The following is a 25,329-nucleotide window of genomic DNA, read 5'->3' on the forward strand; positions in this document are numbered from 1 at the left end:
TTCCCAAGGATAATGAAAGTAATTACAAATCGTATCACACAAGGCTATGAACTTTACAGGGCTGTGTTTTCTTTTCCATATGAACTACACAGTATCTAAAAATTGTTGAATTCCACTTCCAAGGAATCCAGGTGTGATGTAGTTGATGCAGAACTTCTTTTATGACACTGCTCAAGACTATTTAGATGTCCTATGCCAAGGAACTACAAGAGTTACATATCATCATTCCTAAAATTTAAACAAACCAGCTGTGACATATCAGTGCAAATGTAAGCAGATCAAAAATGAGTAATAAATATTCAACACTTGTAATGAAGTGAAATTTGAAGAAGTCAAAGCATAGAAAAACATAATCAAAAAAGGTTCTATTCAAAGTAACTGAAAAACTGTATAAAATCACCCACAGATTTGCACAGAAACAATTTTTCACTAATCTTCGGAAACATTTTCAGTATCTTTGATATCCCTGACCTTATTCTTAAATCACAACGTAGTAGCTAAACCATTTCATTTTCAGTACAATCACAGAAAATAGTGGCTTCGGCTTCTTAACAGATAGTTTAACACTTACTGCACCTTTCTTTGACGCTATTTCAGTTCTTCTATATAGCACCTACAATAGTATTATTTAAAATCACAACTCTAAAAAAGGAATTAGAAATGCCATTTCAAATGCAACCATTTCTTTTAGCTAAAATTTAGAAGCTTTCCAAAAGCATCCCCTACCTGACTTTTAACACTTGTAAACAAAATCTTAATAATATACTTTTCCATAATATTACAAGAAGACAAATTAAAAAGTCATGTTTAGCCAGCATATATAATTAAATATTTTGAACCTCTATGCATCCTGTGAATCGGCAGGATGTAGGTTAAAGTTGCACACAATTATAAAGTTTCATTAAAGTTTTCACAGAACATTAAAATGCTAGGAAGTTTTAGACTACAGTTCATATAAATATTAAATCATTCTTGTACTGCTCTTAAAAACTGTCAAGTCTCAGTTTAAATTTCTGTTGTGAAACTTCCCAAGAGTTGGTTGTAACTGAACCATGGCGACCACAGTAAGGTTTTTTTTGCTTACTGGCAATGTATCACTAATATTTAATTGATTTACTTTGTAAAGGGAAGAAAAACAGGGATTTTGAAAAGAAAATAATTCTTTTCACTGGAACAGTTTAAGAGAACATTTTTCTGGGGCTGAAAGCCAAAAAAGCTTTCTAGGCTACTTTCCTCTGCATAATGAATGCAGTTGACTATAACCATGTATTATAGTTACTGCTATTGTCCTATTTTTGACATTTTGCTAAAAAAAACCTACAATTCATTACTCTTGGTAAATGTTCCTATGTCTAAACTTGTCTTCGCTGAAGTTCTGTCTTTTTTCTGACTAACCCTAACTCTGCAGGCAACAAACATATGTGATGAAAATTTAAAAAAGCACTACTATATACAACAGTACTACACAAAAAGACATAAATATGATAGCAGTGAAAAGCCTGTCTCAATACTAAATAAAGATTCAGGCTTTACGCTTACACGTTGCTTGTGATTAATTTGCTATCCCTAGTACCATATTTTATTGTATATTCATAACTTTAAAATACATGCAGGAAGTTGCATTACTCCAAGGGAGTCAAGAAATATAAACTTTAATAATCATAGATTATAAATGATCGCTAGCTCAGGCAACCAGGTTGTTGATTCATGATGATTCCCATGAGGAAGGAATATTCAGATTAAAGCCACTGCAGTAACTCTTACCCTGTTATCCTGGCTCTTCTGGAGCAGTCAAAGAAGGAAATCCTTCACCCTTAGAAAGGGTCTTCAGTATATAAATCAAAATAATTATGAAGAACAAAACATTTTCCCTCAGGAAATTTCCTGCACTGACTCAAATGGGGAAAAAACACAATCTAAGTTGTTTTCATCTTCATCAGACACTGATCTTATACTGTGGGTAAATCAGCTGGGCTTGAGTTAAAGCCAAATTTCTCATAGCACTGCTACCTCAAATACTTTACAGAGAATTTGATTTTGTACTGAGGTGGCTTGCTGCAGGTTTGTCTTAACATGCTACTATCTATTCCACAAAAGGCTCAAGATATACAGCATTTGTCAGGTTAGTGTTTCTAGAAGAACTTCTCCATTGCATTTTTCTTTTTTCTCTTCAGAAATGTGCAAAATTTCATACAAAATCAGCTTTCTCTTCTAATTGTTTTGTTACATTTTATTTTCAGAGGCAAAGGGAAAAATGTCACAGCAAAAGAGCCTTGGAATTTTAAAGCTGAGTTAGGGCACTGAAGGGACAAATTCAAACACTGAGTTCTACTGAGCTGCACAAAGCACAAAAGAAATTCCAGAATGCACTGTAATCTCAAAACAGGTAATTGTACAAGTCAGTGGACCAGATCTAAGCACACACAAATCCTAGAGGAGTGTGTGTCTATTTGCACATCTCTCATGTTCATATACAATTGTGACTGTATATATAACACTGAAGCGACCGCACACATAATAGAAATAACCAGCTTTTATGCTGACAGCTAATAATGGCAGCAGGTAGCTGCTGAAATAGTTCTGCTGTATTCCATTGTGGAGGACCAAAACTGGAAAATAGCATATGTTTTTGCAAGTATTCTCTTAAGAATACTGTCCCTAAGGCTATGTCTGTACTAGTACAGTAGATGGGGCTAGGGCAGTAGACTCGAACACTGATGCACTATCATCCATATTTTTTATCTGTTACCAGAGCCTCCAGTGTGGCTGTGGTCTTTGCCAACTAGCAACTCCCCTGGATATTTTCTGGGCATGGTGCATCTGGATAGCGCACATCAGACAGGGACTGCTTCCAGCAAGGGGTATGGATGAGGACTGTAGCGAGCTAATGGTTATTAAACTAAAAGCCAACGTCTGTTTGCTTCTGATTGCTTACATACGTATCTATTCTGACACAATATGGAAATACAAGGCCAGTTCTTCACAGAATTTAAATATTTTTTATAACTTTAAGCACACCACTTCCAAAGAAATACCTATACCTTTAAAGATGGGCACATGTTAAAGCACTTTGGCAAGAAAAAAACTAAGTTTTTAAGCACTTCCACTACACAAATAAATAACAATAAAAAAGATATAAATATAGATTGAAAGAAGCTCCTTACTTTCCAGATTTATAGATTAACACCCGCTCATCCCCTAGACAGAGACTCAGATAAGAGCAAGTAGTTAAAATGGCTTTGTGGAGACACCTGCCTTCAAAGCCAGGGCACAGATCCTGGTTTATTTAACAGCATAGACATAAATTCATTAGCTGTGCATGAAGTACCTGTTTTGAATTTATATATAGATATCGCATTTGCTTCTAAGTGGTTGGAAAATATTAATTTGTACTAGCTGCACAATGCAATTTGGTACAAAGGCCTTGGAGCTTTTTCTACTGGAACTGGTATACTCACAGAAGCAACGCTCTGCAGAAACACAAGGAGAGATTCTGAGAGCACTCAGGTCTAGGCTTTTGCTCCCTAGCTAACAAATCCTGCCCTTCTGGAGTGCCTGTTGGCTTGGATTTGGTGTTGCACTGAATTGGTTATACTACTTGGGGCTCAGGTGATACCTTCATTGGACTTGCTCAACAATCTTTGCAGTTTTGCTCCAATGGGCATTGTAAATAGTCCTCCGAGTCCTTCGTCTACAGCTGAAGATCATGGTCATGTTTACTGTCAGAAATCAAATACTGCATTAGATGAATCAGCAGTGTGATTGGTTATGGCAATTCCTACACTTGATTTTATCCAAAGAAATACTAATGTTTCAGTTTCAATGAGGAAGAGAACAAAACCACATGGAATTTCATTACTTCTCATTAATTTCACTTAATGGATAAAAAGTTCAATATGGGCCATGGGCCTTCTAATTGCAGGGCAGAAAGCTTGAAGTAAAATTACTTTGGGCAATAAGAACAGAGGAAAAGAAACTGAACGAAGAACAGAAAAGACAAGAAAAATCTTGATGCAACCACATGGGCAGCAAAAGCAATTGCCCTTAGTTATTGTGTCATGGAATGAAAAGCTAAGGCTAATCCCCTTAGCTTTCCCACGTGAAAGTGGAATCCAAAACTAATCCTTTTATAGTAGTGATACCACATGAAATGGGGTGTTTAAACAAATCCCCTCAATCATCATAGCAAGAATCAGGGAGCTAAAGTCAATCCCCTTAGCTATCCTACATGAAACAGGGAACCAAAGCAATCTCCTTAGTTATGCTAAGTTATGCTAGTGTTAATAACGAACTCTATCAGCCTTTAAAATTATTTTGATATAAAATTATTAGTACCATTCTTCTGACATAATATGACCCAATGTGAGCATGCAGTAATATCTATGGTACAGTAAGTTGAACATTACTAGCAAATTTTATGGTGTAAATTATATGTCTAATATTCACCACTTCATGACTTACTAGTCATAAGCATAATGCAAGAATATCTACGTATCAGTTAGCTGAGAGGCAAAACAAAATGTTTGAGCTCTTCCTTAAGAAAAATTAAGAAATTGGGAGTATTCGTCATAGTGTGGAAAGCTGACAAAAAGTACTAACAGACGTGCAGAAAAACCATGGAACAAGGCCGTATTAAGCATATCATCACATAATTTAACTGTTGTGCCTGCTAACTTAAACTGTTACTTTTTTTTTTTTTTTACTTACTCTGCAATATGCCCAGTTTTTTAACACTACTAGTCAATTCCAAAGAAACATTAATAGACTTCTTAAAATAACTGTTGCTAGTTGAATTTGTCCTGGTTTTGGCTGGGATAGAGTTAATTTTCTTTGTAGGAGCTGGTCTAGTGCTGTGGTTTGGATTTAGAATGAGAATAATGTTGAGAACACACTGGTGTTTCAGTTGTTGCTGAGCAGTGCTTACACCAGTCAAGGACTTTTCAGCTTCCCCTGCTCTGCCCAGTGCACAAGAAGCTGGGAGGGGGCACAGCCAGGACAGCTGGCCCAGACTGGCCACAGGGCTATTCCAGACCGTATGGCACCATGCTCAGTATATATAGCTGGGGGGAGTTGGCCACGGGGCAGTGAGCGCTGCTCAGGGACGGGCTGGGCATTGGTCAGTGGGTGGTGAGCAATTACACTGTCCATCACTTGCTTTGTATACTACTACTACTATTAACTACTATTACTACTACTACTACTACTACTACTATTTTAATTTATTTTATTTCAGTTATTAAACTGTTCTTATCTAAACTCACAAGTTTTTTCACTTTTACTGTTCCGAGTCTCTCCCCCATCCCACCAGGGGGAGTGAGCAAGCGGCTGTGCAGTGCTTAGTTGCCAGCTGGGGTTAAACCACTACACATACATATTTGCTCCATTTAGTGATAGCCTTGTTTGGGAGTCTTCATTGCTTTGTTTTTTCAAACAGATCTGGTTGATAAGATCCTTCCCCAACATTAAGATACCCAGAGGCATGTTCACCTCCACCTTCATCTTGTCTCCGTGTGTCCACTGGAAAACTTTTGGTTCTTTCTAAAAAAAACCACAGGATCATCAAGCCTCCAAAAATACAAAATGAAATCTGTACCATTTTGCCAAGTCAGACCATCCATTTCTGTTCCTTTCAAGGTTACTTAACAAAACAAAACAAAATGCCAGCTAGAACATCTGCATTCTTCAAGTGTTGTCCTACATCTCAACAGCACTTGTGATCTTTCAATTTATTTCTGCAAGTCACGTATTATCTTTTAAACTCTCAGGAAGGGATTCTTTTGATTAAATACAGTAGAGGAGGATTATCCTCTTAAATCTGAAATATAGTTATAATTATTATTCATATACACCTGGACTTTCTATTGGATTTCTTTCTATTTTGTTCTTCACAGAATTGTGATTATTAAAAATAATTCCGTTTCCTTATTAGCAGTCAATAAACATATCTACAAACTATCTATTTTCCACTTTTTGAAGTGGCTTATTAGGATTATGTGAAGAGTATCCAATTCTGCCATGTCTGCTTACATAAATACACAATCCATGTGGTAAAGGCCTCTGTACTTGCTTGGATCCCTTTGTAGGGTATGCACATTAAATCATGCGTGCAAATTACTGTGTAAAGTGTCTCTTCTTAAATCTGAAGTTTTCAATTCTTTATATTTTGGACTAGCAACTGCTGCACACTTTAAATGTTAACTGTTCCTCAGAGAAGAGTTTTCAAGCTCAAGTGTTGTACTAGAGGGTTAGAGAAAGACATCTACTGGCAGAATGAGCAAAGCAGAGAAGAATTTCTTTAACACTATGCTTTCAGTCCAGCTGGAGTATTTTTTTCAGTAGTCTCAGGCCTGAGTACTACTCCAGTCTCAGGCTGGAGTACTACTCCAATGTTTATAAGAGGGCCAGGATCTCATCTCAGCCCTGAGTTCATGGAAGACTTATCTTAGAGACAGCAAGTGGGATCACTTCAAAGCAGCAAGGAGGAGGTCAATAGGCAAGCAGTGTGCACAATCCAACACTGCTCCACTAACTACTGCTTCTTGGCCATCTTTTAGCTAGCAATAGTCATAGCCTACATGTGTACTCGAGTTTTTAGCATGAATTCATGGACAAGGAAGGTCATGTCACTGAGGGAGCTGGTCAGAAAGGGACCTTTTGACAGAAGATAAAATACAGACAAAGAAAAAGAAACAGAGCAAGGAAAAGCAGGGAGAAAACCGTCTCTACTTACGAGGAAGAAACCCAAATGTATTAAGCCCTTGAGGACTGCAACTAACATTAAGATTGCAGATAATGTCAAAATGGTAGTGATACACTTTCTCAAAAAGAAACAGAAAAGTGTGTCTCAGCACCACAAGGGAAAAAACTCTGGGAAGTAGAGCAGTATTTAATTGTGCCCCAAACTGTTCCTAATTGCTGTACTAAGATCCACTTGGTGAGAATTCCAGTGGAGCTGAAAAACTATTCGTACAATCTTTCCATCCCTACAACAGTTAAAACTGCTGGTACCCACATTACAGCTCATCATTTCAAGCACCATCAGAACATAAATGATTTACTGCAATTTGCAAAGAGGACTATGTGTGTGCTTAAGTATTTAAGACAGGCTTAGAGAATGTTTTAATCTTGCAGATTTCTTGATAAATTGGTTACTTTGCTGTAACTTCAAAAATTCATTCAATATATTTAAACATCTGTAAAAGGTTCAAAAGTAAAGCTGGGGGGAGGGTTGGTTTTTTAAATTTCTGTTAATTCTAAGTAAAGGCTTCCAATATAAGGTCAGGCTACTGCAAACCATTAAGAAGATATTAATTCTTTCATTTTCATTATGCATAGAAGATCCACTTTTAGAAAATAAATTATTCCTGTCACTAAAAATGATAAAAAGAAAGCAGCAGTTTTCCTAGAGTTTCTCTCAATTACTGAGCACAGTATATGAGTAAAAAGCAGCAACTGGTCCTGAGACAGTGAAGCATCTTTCACTGCTGCCACTTTTACCTTTTTGTCTTGGAAAAAAAAATATTTTTGTGGCTTTTTAAAAATCCAGTGAGATTGCTTTTCAGAATACCTAGATATTTATCAACTACTTAAGCATTTATGAGACCATTACCTAACGCACACAGGAATTCCAAGGGGTATTTCCCATGAGTTCAGTATAGTGGTTCTTAGTCTCTAAAAATACAATGGTTCAGATGAAGAGGTGTTCAGCATGCACCCGGTATTTCCATAAATATTGCTTTTCTTCCACTTTCCTTTTGTCCTTTCTTTTCCATGATTTTGTAATGAAGGCAATATTCAATTTGACATTCTTCATAGCTCCATGTGTGTGCACAGTGAATGCTGAATTATAACAGAACAATATTATATTTAATTGGGAATGGATATGAGTGAGTTTTTTGAATTTCAGAGTATTTACCTGTTGGCAGAAACCATAAAGATTCTGTAATACAACACTGCTGAAAATATACTCCATGCAATTTAAATTAATCATTCCTCCTCCCTCAACCTAGTATGTTTCCTTCTCAAAATATGATTCTCTCTCTACAGGAAAAAAAAAAAACCAAAAAACAAAAAACACCAAAAAAACCAAACAAACAATAATGTGTTAATTTTCACTAAATTATACTTTTTTCTTACTGCCCTTTTTGGCAAGCCAAGATATTGTAAACTTCTGAATGCAAGATATGAATGTGAAACTTACAGAGACTTAAAATCTATTTTTCATGCACTGAGTACATAGAAATGCAACCCATGTATGGTACTCTGATTTATTTTAAGTTCCAACCAACATATTTTTGAAAAAAACAATACAGGATTTAGCACACATTTCGTAGGACTGCACAACTGAAAAAGTTAAATGTTTACTGTGCTCCACTACTTACAGTTTCTCATACCTACAATGAGAAACATTACAGAAAATATAAATACTGCTACTGCCACTCTGTGCCCTCTTTTGCTATATAATATACAACATACACTGAAAAATAATCAATTTTCTTTGTGCATTATAATTAAAGAATATGTGTTACACAAGATACATTAGAAATCAGTATCCTAAGAAAATGAACAAATTAGTTTTACATTTGCTGTTTGGCAGTTTGAGGGCATTGAGTGCATGAACTGGTTCTAACCAAAGTATAAACGAACTTTTTTAAGGAAAAAAAGGTTGGTATTTTAAACAGCACTTCTCTGCATCAAGGATTACAAGACTGCCTGCTTTGTTTCCTTTTTCTTTATTATGTTTGGTTTTTTTTTTTTTTTTTTGCTACTCAAAAGTGATTTAAAGAAAAAACAAAAAAAAACAACAGAGTCCTTAATGGTCATGAAACCATATAGTCAAGCAAGAAAGTAAAGAGTATTTGGCATGAGGAGGGAGTCAGGGAACTTTGATCTTGGGCAAGAGCGAGCCCAACTCATTAAGGGACATATTGCTTCATTATTAAGTTGATACACTTGAATTTCAGCTATGTGTCTTCAACATGGATTTTACCCCCCCTTTTTATGTTTTATATTAAATATTTCAATAGTCATGGAGGATGAAATGGAGATGACAAGCTCCTAACTTGACATCCCAGTAAGAGGTCATCCGACTAGAAAATCAGTAAGAAAAATTCTTCTGCTTCACACATGGCCCATAGTTCCAGCTATATACAGGAAATTCTGCTTTTGCTAGGAATATATTTGTATACACCACCACCTAAATTAAACAGGAATGGAAAAATAATGCAAAAAGTGTATGCAACGTTACTATCATAAAGTTCAGACTTACTACACAATACATTAAAAATACAACAAATTGCTTTTGGTTGAACAGTTCAGAGACTACTTCTATTGCTTTACTATTACAGATTATTATTTAAGTATATAGTTGTTCTGTACTGAACCATTCAAATATGTTTATAATCCTCCCTCATTATATCTTCTTTCCTACAAGTGTTTTTTTTTTTTTTTTAGTTTACAGGACATTATATCTCATTGTTTAGGCTATGAATACTTTAGATCTGTGACTGCACAGTGGCAAGCACAAATGGGCCCAAATATGTTTGCGATATCCAAATAAGAACACGATGGTGTATTTTGCCAATAGCTATCCTCTGTGGAATCCGTAATTAGATGTTTCACACAAAATCAAATGAAAAATAATCAGGATACTGCCCAAATGTATGTACAAAAAAATGAGGATGACAAATAAATAATATCTCTTCTTCACAGTGCCTGGCACATTTTATGAATTTAACCATTTCAGATGGAACATGCTCTGGTAACCCTGCATCCATCAAATATATACTCAGACTCCTAGCACAACCACAGCTAATTCTTTGACCAGGGTTTTTAGATTCCATATGCAGACAAATTAAGATTTTTGCCATTTTAACAGGAAATACAGATGAAAACAAAAACTCAGGCATGCACCAAATTACTCAGACACTGGCAGTCCCAGGGACACAGTTTCCAAGAAAACCTTTTATGTTCTACAAGGTGCTTCTAAAAGAAACATGGAAACTTGACTCTCATAGGCAGGTCATCTCATAGGAGCAACAGCAATTCCTCTAGAAAAGCTTCAGACATTTAACTAGATCTTGGATATACCTAATTGTTTAATCCCTGCAGATGGAAATTAATCCCCAAAAATATCCCTCAATTTACCTTTTTCCTCATACAACACGTCTTGACCATCAAAAAGGATTTTAAATATGGCATTGCAGAGCATAGTGTTTGATTATGTCCAAATTACAGCTCAAATACATGATTTCAAATATTTTTCTTAATGTCAGCTCTGTAAATTTCCCATATTGTGTGAAAATCTGATTAGCTTCCTTCTTTTTCCTTCATCCCTGTCAAATGCTCTGACAGCTAAATCCCTACCTTCTATTAAACTTGCTATTAATACCACAGCCTCTGTGACACCTCTGAAATCCTGCTGGTGAGCTTTCATAGATGTAACTACATATAAGGATTATGCAGTTGAACTGCTGTAATAGAGGAAGAATTTAGACTTTTGGATGCATCTTTTTCTCAAGTTCCTAGTTAAAACTGCTTCTTGCTACTTCTGCAACACCTGTCCACATGCATGCAATTCTCTGTTCCAGAGCTATTTGCTTGGAATAAACCTGAAACACCTTCAGATATGTGTCTTTTTGTGGTACTGACATTTTTTCCTGTTGACTTTCACACAACTTTAATTTTAAATATGTTTTCTGGATCTGGCTGGGATAGAGTGAATTTTCTTCACAGTTGTGTGTATGGTCCTGTGTTTTAGACTGGTCACCAAAACAGTGCTGGTAATGCACCAGTGTTTTAGCTGTTGCTGAAAGGTTCTTGCACAGCATCAAGGCCACCTCTGTTTCTCACTTTGCCCTCTCAAGGGTAGGCTAAGGGTGGGCAAGAGGTGGGGAGGGGCCACAGCTGGGACAGCTGACACAAACTGACCAAAGGGATGTTCCATCCCATATAACGTCATGCTCAGCAATAAAGCTGGGTGGGGGAAAGGGGGGTAGTTTTTTCAAAGTAGCCATTGCTTGGAGACTGGCTGGGCATCGGTCTGCTGGTGGGAGGTGGTGAGTAATTGCCTTTGCATCACTTTTTCTTTTCCCCCACTTACTAAACTGTCTTTATCTTGACCCACAAGTTTTTGCCGTTCCCATTCTCTCCCTCATCCCGCTGGGTGGGAATGAGCAAGCAACTGGAATGAGGCTTAGCTGTTGTCTGGGGCAAACCCACCACAATATGCCATTAAAGATGCAGAGGATGTCTTTGAACTATGATGCCTTGTTCACAGAGTCACAATTCTCCAACCACAGAGCAGCCTAGGAACTGATAAATACAATCACATTTCTTAATTCTGGTTTTAAATGCCCTATCTTATTCACCCCACAAAGCCTGACCTTAAGCTGTGTTTATAAAGATGGTTTAGCGAACATACCATGCCATGACCTTTTTCAGCCATTAGATTGGGTATCACATGATGCATGACTAAAAGTAGTTTACAATACTCAAGCACAGATTACAGAGACTAGGAAGTATTATCATATATCATCATAAATATCATATATTAGCTATGAAAAATGAAACGCAAGGTTTTTTTCTATTCAGACTTTTAAAGATAAGTTGTTTGGTAAATATTTAGAACACAAAAGTCATGCAGGATGATACAAATATTTTGTTCAGGAACACTCACTGGAGGATGATGTATATTTATATATCTAGGAGTGGGAATACCACTTTTACCTAAGAGATAGATTACTATGTGGTATAAAACTGCAGTTCTAGAAGACAATTCTCACACAGTGAGAATCAACTGAACATGAGCTCCCAATATTATTACTGTTGTGAGAAAGCCTAGTGGGATCTCGTTGATGTTTAAACAGGGGAACAGTAAAGAAAAGTGGCATAATGATTTGTAACTGTAGAAAATCATGAAATTGACTGTAAATACTATATATTTGTGTCCATATTTTCAAAAAAGAAGAGCCACACGATGATTTGAACCTCAGAGAAGTGGGAGGAGGAGCAACGAAGGACTTTATATCAATTTAAATATAGTATGAGGCTGAGAAGGAAGACTGACAGTAGGAACCCTTTTTTAAACAGTGATCTAATTAATTAATGGAACAAATTACCAAGGGGAATTATGGTTTCTTGATGTCTTTAAAAAGTTATACTTCAGTGAAATACTTGTTACTGAGTAAATGCAATGGTGAGGCTTGAAATCTTACAGCCTCTGATATAAGGGTGATCTGATGAATTGTTCCTTCTGGTTATAAAGAATTTAAATATCTCTTGAGTCTAACAGTTACACTATTAAAAGTGAAGATCAGAAGTACTGATGATATTGTAATTCACACTGCTACATGAAATGTTCAAATCACAGTCATCCATAAAATCAATATTGCAGTAGCCATGTGGATATGCAAATTTATACGTTTACAAATACACATAACCTATCCGGTTTCTGTTTCATAGATAAATCCAAATGACTAGGAACTACAGTTTGCAGAATTTGCATTTCTTTCACGCTATAATCTGCACTATTTATTTGCTGTTATCTTTTGTACAATGTAGTTCTCTGATTGTAGATAACAAATTAATATGAAGTGCAGAACTAAATTGTGGACACCAAGTATCACCATATCTACCATACACTCCCTATCTTTTTCTTATGATGCCATACTGCTGCCCGAGCATGTTCAATGCACTAACCTCACTTTCTGTTTGTGTATTACTGATTTCACTATGCACGTCTTAGTCTTATATCTCAGATACTTGTTTGTGTTTTACTTGCTTATCTTGCTACCTTTTACCACTTTCACATTACTTGCTTTGTTCTCTTTTATTTATCATTTCCCCATCTTATATTCCTTCTTACTATATTTTGTGTGTTGTGCCTAAAGCTTGTATTATCATTTCACACAGTAAAGTCGTACTGCTTTTGTTTGTTCTTTTCTTTAGTCAACTTTCTTAGCTAACTTCTTACACTGTTTTCTACTCTTTATGCATCCAATGACTTTGTACTGGAGAGTGCTACTTTTTTTGCTAATTGCTTTGTTTATTGATAGTTTTAATAAAGGAATGGGCCTAAGCTTCTCTCTCTTTCTTATAAAAATAATCAATCCACTTAAAAAAATCAATAGTTAAAAATCTGAAGTATTGTGTAAGAATGTTCCAAGACACATTGGCCCAATCACCTTCAGAGATATCACTTAAAAATGAAGGTAAAGATGGATGTGGCTACATTGAAAGAAATGTTTGCAGGTTGGCACTGGAAAACCTCAGTATCATCTCTGATTACAACATAAAAAAGATTGGTAAGTGAGTACTGGTGACAAACAGTACTATGCCATTCAAAAATGTATTACCATAAACTATAGAAATGTCTTCTAATTAGCTAAAAAGGAGCTAAAAAGTGAATTGTTGACTGATGCATATACTGTAAAATAATTATTTTAACAGAGAGGGTAGGGGAAAAAAATCAGTACTTTGACAAGTTCAGTCTTAACAAATTCATAACGGAAAAAAACCCCTACAGCTGTATATTGGTGAGAGTTATTAAAAACCTTAAAAGATCCCCCAAAGAAAGAAGATATTTAAAACAGATTTACTTCTGTGGATAAATCAATAGGAAAATTACCAATTGACAAGGAAGCTGTTCAAATAACTGCAGGAACTGGGATTAAAATAGTTTCATCACTCACACAGCTGTCAAATAATTCAGAGGACTTCTAGTAGGCTCTTTACTGTTTAAGCTATACATTTTGCCTACCATGACAAGTCAAGGTAGCTTGTACAAGTCCCTTCCACATGTAAATAATTTTTCACAGCCTTGTGTTATGAGTCACCTTGCCTTTCTATTACGCTAATTTTAAAATGTTTTTGGAGTTTACGAAGTGGCTACACACAAGTTAAAATTTAGATTAATGTTAGAAACAGAATATTTTTTCATGATTTTCTTCTTCAAATAAGAACACTTTATTCCAAATTAACAGTTGCAAAGTAGATTCAGCTCACGCAAAATAAGGCATTGTTAGAGTTAAGTAGGAGTACTTATGGGAGAAGTTTATCAGGAATAGACAGGCCCTTATGACAATAGCCTCCAAACCATAGCTCATAAAAAAACTTTGCTCACAAAATTGTGTTACATTGCTTAATGCAATGGGAAATAAATAATAATTAAAAAAAAGTTACATTGAAGTCAGAAGGAAAAAAGCCCAACAACTGGAGTTGCCCAAGGTACGTTATTTTATTAGTATTACTGCTAATGGATAAGTGAAGGTTGTGGACCACTACATTTCAGTTAGGCTTTCAGGTTTTTTTCCTTTCTTCCCTAATTTTCAAAACCTTTTTAACCACTTAAACAGTGCTTAATCCTCTAGAAAAAAGCTGCCCTTCTAACAGTCACAGCACCACAGGCTATAGTGAGAAAACCTGAGAAAAATAACCCTGTCCCCAAGGTCAGCAAACTGACTTCAGCTGGAACCCTGGATAATGGTTCACATGAACTTGACTGGCCTGCCCACTAGCTCACATTCACGTCCTCTTTTGAAACCTGCGAAGGGGTTCCTTCCCATTTTTTGCATCTCTCCATAAAAAGTTATTCTGCATTTTCAAGGTTATGGAGTGACAGTTTGTTGAGTAAATATCTGCTTTCATTCCACAGCAAATGCTTTTTCATAAATCAATTGGTCATTTTGAACTATAGCCCAAAGAACAGAGGAAGTATCAGATGTGTCCATTATTAAAGTAGAAATTTTAGACAGCCCATCACTGAGAAGCTAAATTGGAACTCAATCAACAAAAGGTGATTCTATTGACCTCAAAGATATTAATGTTTTACGCTGCATTTTTGTAGCTCTAAGCACTTAATTTATTACCTGTTCAAAATACGAGGAAAAAAATTGACAAGCAAATAAAGAAAACATATTTGTAAGAAAAACTATTGTATTCTTATGCTTCAGGAAGGTTGTACAAATAACTGGGAAGAAAATGAAGAAATAAAATCATATATTATATTACCAAGGAATGCATAACGCAGTTGTGCATGACTCATCTTTGCAGCTAAATGATGGGATTGCATACAAATGCCACATACAAAACTACTGTGTTGTATCTTTATTTGCTTGGGTAGGTACCTCTGGAGGTTACCAAAACTGCTGAAAGCTTGCAAACATTATGTTATGAATCTACTATAAATAAAAAGTCTGGGAGGTGAAGGTTAAGGTTCTGCAAATTCCAAAAGAATACCTCCTAATTTTTTTCTCCTACTTCACCCTAGCATGTTAGTTTAAAATCTCTGAGGCATAATCAATACCCAAAGCCCAAGCATTAATATTTCAGTTGCTATTTAATTTAATGGAAACATTCTTTGTGACTGAGTATGCCAGTAAATTAATGACTTCTGTTAATGTCACAGTCTCAAGAAAACCTATCATCTCATCCTCCTAACCTCAAAAATATTCATCAGAGCAGTAACCATTTGTCAATAACATTTTTCTTACACATGTAAACACTGCACATGCACTAATTTTTGGAAAAAAAAAAGTTTGATTAAAGTAACATGTAAGATTTACACAGTATCTGAACAAAAATCTCTATCAAAAGCACAAACAAACCAAAACCTGTCACTTTCCTCCAGGAAAATGGAAAATACTGATGTGCCCATCATGGGACAAAATAGGTTCTTATTTCTGCAGTGATAATCTCAATCACACCAATAATTATGCCATATTCTGAATTATATTAGGACAGATAAGTAACTCAGATTAGATAGCACTGTGAGCATAAAACAACATCTCTGATGGTTGCGCAAGATTTACAAAGACAACAGTTTTACTGTTCTTTACTAAATCAGTAAGTATAATAGGAGTTATTAGCCAATCCCAAAAGCACTATTTTGCCTTACATTTTCATAAGACTCAGGTAATAATTAACATGAACATTGGCCTTTTGTTTCAGAGACTGCATACAAAAGTGACATGAAGAAGCATACAAATGTCATATTCTGTTAATTACATGAGCATTTGTACGCTCAATTTTCTTCTTACCTTTGTGTAAGGTACAGGATCCCGGAATAATTTAAATAGAAACAGTTTTGAAATACATTCCAGTTCAGTTTTTAACTATAGTATCTTTAATATTTTATAAGCCAAAGTAATGTATGTTTTCATATTTTAATAACTTTATGCAATTTTTCAGTATGATCAAATATCTAAACCAAAATGTACATTTGGTATATTTTAATGAAGTTTGTCAGAATGACGCTAACTCTGAAAAATCAGCAAACGTTGATTTTAATCAGCAGTTCTGCATTACTCTCAGTGAGTGAGAGAAACAACTCTCATTTCATAGAAGTCATTTGTCTGCACTATTTATTTGGGGTTTTTTGCTTGTTCCTTCTTTCTGCACCATTTCAGAGGTGCAGCATTGCTACTAGGTCCCACTACTCACAGCAGCCTTTCCTGGAATGTTGACCTAAGGCATTTTCCCTCATTCCACTGTGAGAAACGGAGAACCTTGTTTGTCAGCATATCCAGTCATCTCCTGCTGTACGTGACCAAGATCTTACAGTCTGTTTCTTAAATGGATCATGCTTTCCAAATCACGTATTCTCATCTGTACAATTTCCCAAAAAGTTTGTTCAAAAACTTTTTTGTTGCAGTGCACATGAATCTTTATCCCATTTACAGCTTAGATTAATTTGTCAACAGTTTAGACATATTTTCTTCCTGAGTTAACAGTACATGTACACTTCTCTGAACTACCTCTCCATACTTCATTTATCCAGTTCCTCTCATAGTTTTCACTCGAGCCTCTTCTGCCTATTTTATGTCCCAGGAAGCCTTATTCTGTGTGTTTTCCTCATGCTACAAACCACTTTTCTCCCACATATTTACTCTAGCTACTTTTTTTAAAAACCAGCTTGTACTTATTTGGGAAATTCTCTAATAACTGAATCCCAAGTATTGACTCAAATGTAAACTCCTTGTATTCTACTAAGTGCTGCCAATTCTTAAAGCACAGCAAAGACACCTGAAAACCTCAATATGCTGCAAAACTAATGTTAAGGATATGTATGGCCAACCATAATAGGTATGTTGTAATAGCTATGTTTTAAATCAACTTTGAATGCAGGGGTTTTTGTGCTTGTATATGGTGGTTATTGTTACTGGAGTAACTAAGGCTTTTAAGAATTTACAGAATAACTAAAATTATATCTTGTGTGCTTTCAAGATACCAGCCTCCCTGTTCAATTCAATGGAGCTCATCATAAAGCTAGAGCAAAAAATTCCTCACTGTATTTTCTCGTCATGGTACATGACAGTATTTGTTTTTTGCTAAAGCAAAAATTCCTCACTGTATTTTCTCATCATAGTGTATGACAGTATTTGCTTTGTCCAGGATTTTTGAAGGAAATAAAACTTTCAGAATTATAACTCATATTGCATGAGACTGCATACAAAATGTAAAACATAGAAGTATCTGTAACAGACTGAAATTGTGTCTAGGAATACAAAGAACTGGAAAACCCTGAAAAAGAGTAATCCATAAAGTTGAAAATAGGCTGAGATTAAGAAATGTCACATTGCTTGAAATCCCTGAGGGAAGAGACACAGAAGGCATTTTATAAAAATGGATTATTAAGGTGCTGAGGATAGACAATTTCTACTTCCTTCTGGAACAGATCACAAGAAATAAAATAACTAAAAATGAAACAAGATATTTCACTCAGAAAAACAGTATTTTCTGAGCTCATTTCAGAGAAGCCAATAATTATATGCCTCATACACAAGAATTGAGAGATAATGCCAGTTAATATAAAAATAAGTGATATACAATATGTACAGTGACATCAGAACTAGAAGCTGATAAAATAGGTGTTAAATGCTCCAGTATACTGTATCTTAATTAAAAAGTTAAACTACAAATGCCTCTGATATTCTGTTACGTGCATTAGCTGAGCAGAAAGAAAAGACGGGTTTTGGAAGTGCAGCCACTACAGTAGCCACCGATGGTTGAACTTCAAAGAGTAAAAATGCTCCTCTCTCCCACGCTCACCTGGCTGCACCATCTCCAAGTATACCAGGCACCTCTAACCAGGCACCCCCAGGGCCCTGTATGCAATGCCAAGTGCCTCCTGGCAATCTGTACCAACAATACTGTGAACCCGGAATAGCAGTCTTTAATCTAGAAGGGTCAGTGCAGGGAAAGAAAAAAATACCAACCAAACAAAACTATTTAAATATTTTCTCTAACTGTTTAAACTGGTTTAATGACATGAACATATTTATAATGTTTTTCTGATTTAGCTAAGCTGATACCATTTTACCAGATGCTAATGTCCATATTAATCCTCACTTAAATCATTAAAAGTTTTGTTTCTAGTTATAAAATTGAAATTGATTTTTCCTTTTATTTCACAAAAAATGTAGTCATAACACATTCCTCCAGCGTAGGAATTTTTAATATGGAACTTTATGGTGTGTAACAGTTAGAATCACATTTAAAGTAAGATAGATTCTTAACACCCAGAAAAGCAAGAGAAGGGCATAATAATGTGTACTCATGTCATTCTCGCGTCTGTTATTCCTACTTACAACACAGTCTGCTCCAGTCCTAAGAACAACTAAAATCTGACAAGTCTATATTGCAAGAATATCCACTCAGGTGTAACAGCCATTCACTTCCAGAGTGGCAGAATGCCAACATCAAGACAATAAAACCAAAACGGTAGGTGACTTACCCCATTTAAAGGAAATGTTTTCCATCCTAGTTCTCCGAGGGCAGCTGTAGTATCAAGTAACACAACTGAAAATGGAAAAAGAAACGGTATGTTTGTGGTATTGCTTAGATTAGTCATATACAACACAGTAAAGTATTAAACTGGTATGAATTGAAATAGCCATATTAGCCAGGTACGTCTGCTTAAAGGTATTAAAGCAATTAAAATGTTGGAGTATGAATAAAAACAGAATCTAAACATTTAGGCTTTCATGGCTTAAATTTCATTATCAAATGCCTCAGAAGATACAATTCATACAAAATGTAAATCTTTTGCAGAAATCATTGCCGAATCACAATACATTACCAATGTTTCATCATTAAAAGGCACCTGAATCAGCATGCACATTTCTGCAATCCTTTGCCTGGAAATCTAGAAACTCTGCATATGGACTTAAGCATGAAAGCTAATAAAATAAAGAAAAACAGAGTTGCAAAAGTAAGATGTTTAAAAAAAACCCATAAACTTCCCAGAAATAAAGTTATACAGTATACACAATTGTATAATTCAGAAAGAATACAGAAAGAGTCACAATTTTAGAGTCGATATTTTAGCTGGAATATGACAGTGCTGAAAACTGCTACATCTATTTTGCATCATTTCTGCCCTATTCATTTCGCTTTTTTAATAGATGACAGGATGTGCATTATTGTACCTGCATATTACAAAATGTTTCTGCATTGTTTTACTATGTTAAATTACATTAGCTTCATTTTTCTCTTCCTTTCACTAATAATGCAAAAATGATACAGAACACAGCTCATAGTGACAAGGAAGCTGACTGTAAACTAAATATTTAGTACATGAGACATCGTACCTACATGTACTACTGCCCTCTAATGGAATTGTTTAATTTGACCCTCCAATTTAAGAAATGTAAATTAGGATTTAAACATAAAATTAAGCATTGTATAGGGCAGTTTATTTTAATTATCAAGTTAATGTGTTGTGAATGCTCAGTTGCTCCTTACAGCCCACAAATTCCAGTTCTTCTTTGGATGGTTAAACAATGGAGAAAAATGAAGCTATTAGTTTGGAACATGACACCACTATCCATACATTTGGGGGTTTTATGCTGTTGTGCACTATCTTCCACCTCTTATCTGTCCAAACAGTCAATGTACAGCTATCTATAATGTGTTTCTATAAAGCAGTACAGCAGCAGCAGCACAAGCCAAGTCACATTTTTTTGCCTTATGGAAAAGGCACATTGGCATAGAAACTGTGTGAACTCGCCACCTTATAAGAGGAAACTTGACCTAGCATCTTCCTTTGTCTTTTGTATTAGTGACAATTAGAGTTCCTCTATATTTGAATGTGTGTTGACTTTTAACTTGAAACTGAAATCGTCTTATCAGCAAATTTACAGTCAGGTAACAAGCTCAACATTAAGCAAATAAAAGTTTAATGATCTATTTGAAGAAACTAATGACATTTTTAAAAGGATATTCAACAAAAGAGAGTATTCTGCTCTCCACTTCTTCACCACTTCACCACTTTATGAAGCTTTGTGAATAACTTGAAGATAAATGAAATATTTTTATAAGCTCTATTTTACTTCCAAAAAATGGAATCACTATCCCCACTGAGACTACTGCTGCCTTCTGCTTACTTACAAAGCTGTGATTTACAGCTGTCAGTATTTTCTATTTGCATCAGGCCACCATGCTCTTGTTGAAGAGTCAGAAAAGCGTCTTCCCATTTGGCCTGTGATGCAGCAGTTTCCTATGTAAAGTTATTATGTACTGGGGATCTGTCACCTCCAAAAAAATTAAGCCACTGGGTTTAGACATTTCCTTTTCGTATAATTTGGAAGACAAAATGTTCAGCTGCCTTCTGAGAATATTTCAGTTCATCTTAGGAGTTTGTTTTCTTCTTTCCAACTCTCCTCCTCTCCTCTCTCAACCCAGCAAACATGGACTATTTGTAAATATACTTGGTTTTCAGCTGAGGTTATATCTTGCTATTTATCAAGTGCTATTCTGATGATATTTTAATTCTTTAAGACAGAATTAAATAAATAATCAAATGAAGAACACTATATGTTACTGCTGAAACTATGGACCTGCAGGTAGAAATTAACTGTTTCTACAACAGCATTGGGCCTTGAAGTGCCATTTCAGTTTTACAATTTTTGTGGTAGCAGGACCATGATTTAATAAACATCATCCAGGTATTCAAAACTAATACTTCCAAGGAACAAGCCCCAAAGTACAGGAAGGAAAACTAATTCATTACTTCAGTGGAGCCTGAATTAATTAATTCCTTGGCCAAATTAATCAGGTACTACTTGAAAGCTCAAAGCTGTACATCAAAAAAATTAAAAACTAGAATAAATTCATCACTGAAAGTATGCTAAGTTTAAATTTAGTTGAACCATGATCTAATAATATTTCTTGTATACATTTACCAAGCAGTCCCTATCAAGTAACTGAGTTTTGTTAAAATACCATTTTTGATATGTTTTAAATCTCAAGCATCTTGCATGCTCACATATGCTCACCTATATCTACCACATCTCTTAGGACCTCAAACTGGATAATTCAAACAACCAACCAACCACTAACCACAATTAGAATGCTATCACCTTCAGAGTCAGAAATGAAAATTATAAAAGACTGTCTTTCCAACACTACTTATATTACAAGACATAAAATAATTATCAATCAAAAATGTGCAAATACTGGCAGATCAAGTAAACATTATGTTTATGGCAAGGAAATACAAACCCCAGTAAAGCGGTGAAATCAATAGAGCTGGCTATACAAATGAGGACATGGATAAAGTAATAAAATGCTCGCACACTTCAGTGATTCAGAGATATCTACATGATAGATGACTTCAGTGTGGGATAGATACCCAAGCTATCTTTAAATGAGGTAATTAAGAAGCAGTCTAGCCCCAGAAGCACAGACCTGATGGCAGACAAATTTGCACTGCCAAGAAGCCTCCAACTCGCAGCTCCTTGGCAGAAAATTCATTCTGCCAAAAAAATCCAGACTAAGAGGAATGCCCACATGTATACATCTGAATTACATAAAGAAATGAACGCTTATCCTCTGACCACAGAACAGTGAAAGTTTCTAAAGAACTGGAAATTCACATGCAAAGGAACTAAAAAGAGATGGTGGACATTACACCCATGATGCTTAAAATGAGAGAAAATTCCCTAAAAAGTTAATGGATCCAGGAAGCTATATTTAGTGACCCTTGTCCCTATGTTTACTTATTTATACTCCTTTATATGCCATAAAAAGCCCCACTCCTTTTAAATAAGACTTCATGCAAAGTGTCCATTATGGACAAGCCATTAACTGCCAGCATAAGCAAAAGTATGTGTCTGGAGCTACTGCAGTTAATATTTATGAAAAAAGCTATAAATAAATTGGTTGCAACTAGAGCAATGTTATTGACATTTCTGACATCCAGCCTCCACTTATAGCAGCCAGTTTTTTGAGGTGACGTAGAGTGTAAAACTTGCAGAGTGAACAAGAGTGAAAGAGTGTAGATCTGCCATTATGAAGTCATCTCACGATTCAAAATGAACTCAAACATACTTTAAAAAAAAACTCTTTGGATAAAAAGAACTTAGATTTAGCACTTGCATGTCCTTCCTTAAATAACCGAGCTAGGGATACTGTCACTTGCCCAACAATAATATAAAGACTTAAACACACAGCTGTAAACCTATTGTTTCAGTTAACTGCACAGTTCACACTTAGAATTTGAAAGTGTTTAGCTTTGTTTTCCAGTACATACTTTAACAGATATTACATTATTATAACTCATTATGCCACACTGAGCTCCAGTTTTCTTTTTTTTGGACATATCTTACACTCCTATTATTAGACTTTACAATTGAAATTAATCTTTTCAGAGGTTTTGCCTGGTCCTGAGGGAACTGTTTTATTTAAAATTATGATGAGCAGAGCTCCAAGGACTGATGGTGTGGAATTTTAATTCTAATTCCAAAATACTGTTCTGAAGATGAACCCTACAATCTTATCTGTACAACCAAGGAAAAAGCCTTCCAAACATTCATTTCACCACTTCCTTTTCTCCTCTTCTTTCTTTACACACCTCTAGACAGTCTCACCTAACAGTTTTAAATGAATAAAGGATTTTGGCCAACGTCATGGAACCATAGCCCAACATCAGAACAGGCCATCAGATCACCCAGCTTGACCTTCCGCTCATTGTGGACTAACACATTTCACTGTTACCTCTATAGTGGGTAAACAGAAGATTTGCAAGGAAAAGGAGAACGACAAACAGACATTAATTCCTTAAGACAACACTAGTAACTCAGGGAGCTGCAGAAAAATACCAATATGGAAAACTCCAAGAACAAATGTCGAGACTCAGAAGAAGACAACTTGGCAAGACACAGACCAGCTCACTCCAACACATCCCACCCAGCTGACAACTGCTGGGCTGGCAGACTTGCCAGGTGCCTGCGTTGGGAGTGGGGAGCACTTGCTGCTTAGCCTGGCAGCACGTTTGCCTTATTTGCCTGCTCTGTGGCTTCACCCACAAACACATGCCATGCCCTCAGCAGCTACAGATTTCTTGTGTGCAGAATCTCTCCACTGCACTGGGTAAAAGATGCCCTAATAAATAAAAGATGGAAAGCTTCAGTAGCTTCCAAAAGGGTAGGCAGTCATTACAGATGATACCCAGAAACAGGGAAAACTGGCACAATTTTTTTTTTCTCTGAGAACTTACTTATTGACTGCAATCAGTTTATATTTATAAGACAAACACACTGAGCTTCTAAAGTCTCTCACTTCCAGCCCGTAAGAGAGTTGTTGCCCTCTTCTGAAGTGTTTGCACTTTTTTTCCAGGTTTTATGGTCTTTTTCATTTTTAAAAACAGGATCACCTGCAGTATTCTGAAATCATTCCTTCTAACAATATACATTAAGATAAAGAACCCTACCTATTTTTATATCCTGTCTATATATCCAAGGTCACATTAGCCTATTTTTTACTGCAGCATTGCACTCATAGACAGTTATCAGTCCATCAATATCACTGTCCTCTACACAATCACTTCTTTTCATCATTATTTTTCAGTTTGGGTTGCATTTTCATTCTTGAATGTACAAAGATCCATTTCTTTACATTAAAACAAGTTTTACTGTTAAGGGCTGACCTTTACTGAATGATAAAGGCTGTTCCCTGTCTGCACATCTTCTTTCTTTATTTACTTACTACTCTTTTGTCAGCTATTGATTTTATATTTATTTCCATGTTACTAATGAAAAAAGTTGACCAGTTAGAATTTTGAATGGTGTATAAGGAATATCTCAAATTCTGTGATTTAACAGTCACTGAAAACTACTTTAAGGTTTCTTAGACTTCAGTTTTTTAAAATCCATTTACTAAAAAATTTGGTAAGCTTTTTACTGTCAGAACACTTTGTGATATTTGGTCATACTTTACAAAATCTAAACTTATTACCTCTGCGGCTTGTCTGCTTGAGGAAGACAGAAAGAAGAGGGAAATATGCAATATGCAAGTTACCTTTGGCAATTAACATGTAATCAACTGGGAAAAATAATTTAAATATTTGGGTTTTTTTACCAGGACTGTTTTCCATAAAACAAATGAACTGGCATTCATTACATGCGTACCAATTGAATCCTTTTCCAGCATTTCCATTATTTTGCATGCAACAGCTATCTGGTTTAGGCAATATCAACGAGCTGCAGTAATAAAGGATGGGGAGCACCTGCCTAGATAGCAGTTCTGCCAGGAAAGTATATAGGAGTCATAGCAAATCACATAGCAAACAAAGTATGGACAATGCTGTTTGACTGAGATAAACAAACAGGATTATAGCCAGCACAAAATATAGAGTAAACCTTCCCCTCTCTTCAGCATTTGTAAGCCTTTAGCGGCAGTGCCGTGTCTAGTTTTCAGTGCCTTACTTCATAAAATACCTGGATCAGTTGCAAAGACACCACAGGAGAGCAACGGGAATGACGAGATCTCTAGAAAGGCTGTGCTCTGGAAGGTCTGACTGCACTGGAGTCATTTACCTTGGAGGTCAAATTAGAAGGACTATCCACTAACAATCTTCTAGCGTGTAAAAGGCTGTTCAAGGCAGAAAAGAATAATCTGTTCTCTATGTTAATGGCCAAAAAGGAAGAAGGGATTTAAATTACAGTAAAAAAGAGTTTTATGTTAGACTTCAGGAAAATCCTTACTACTCCTAGAGTTGTAAAGAAGAGGGATAGTTTAGACTAATTGGGAAGCTGGGGAATCTCCACTATAGGAGGCTTTTAAGACACGTTAAATACTGTCAGACCTGGTTTCTACATAATCTCATGTTGCCTTGGGGCAGAGGGGGGGAACCTAAATGACTTCTCAAATCCTCTCCAACACTGTGATTTTTATAAAAATTTAGTTACCTGGTTAATGGTGCTTCCCTTTTCTTTTCAAACCAGTACTCTAACACCTACGCTTTTCCAATATTCTTGAATTCCCCAAGTCCCCAAACTCATTAAATTTACCATCAGTAGCCCAGAGATCTCCTCAGCCAATTCTTTCAGG

At 35.7% G+C, this 25,329-nt stretch overlaps 1 protein-coding gene across 2 annotated transcripts in view; it reads right to left on the reverse strand.

Moving 5' to 3' along the window:
- EPHA6 (EPH receptor A6) overlaps positions 1-25,329 on the reverse strand; it is a gene marked incomplete at both ends in the record, with an annotated part of 510,935 nt that overhangs the window by 454,453 nt on the left and 31,153 nt on the right. For both annotated transcript variants that reach the window (XM_082332768.1, XM_082332767.1), the window contains one exon: positions 18,734-18,798. In XM_082332768.1, coding sequence (XP_082188894.1) covers positions 18,734-18,798 — 65 coding nt within the window. The remainder of the gene's footprint in view (positions 1-18,733; positions 18,799-25,329) is intronic.

This window comes from Platalea leucorodia, assembly GCF_965183815.1.
Source record: "Platalea leucorodia genome assembly, chromosome: 2".
NCBI classification, from domain to species: Eukaryota; Metazoa; Chordata; class Aves; order Pelecaniformes; family Threskiornithidae; genus Platalea; species Platalea leucorodia.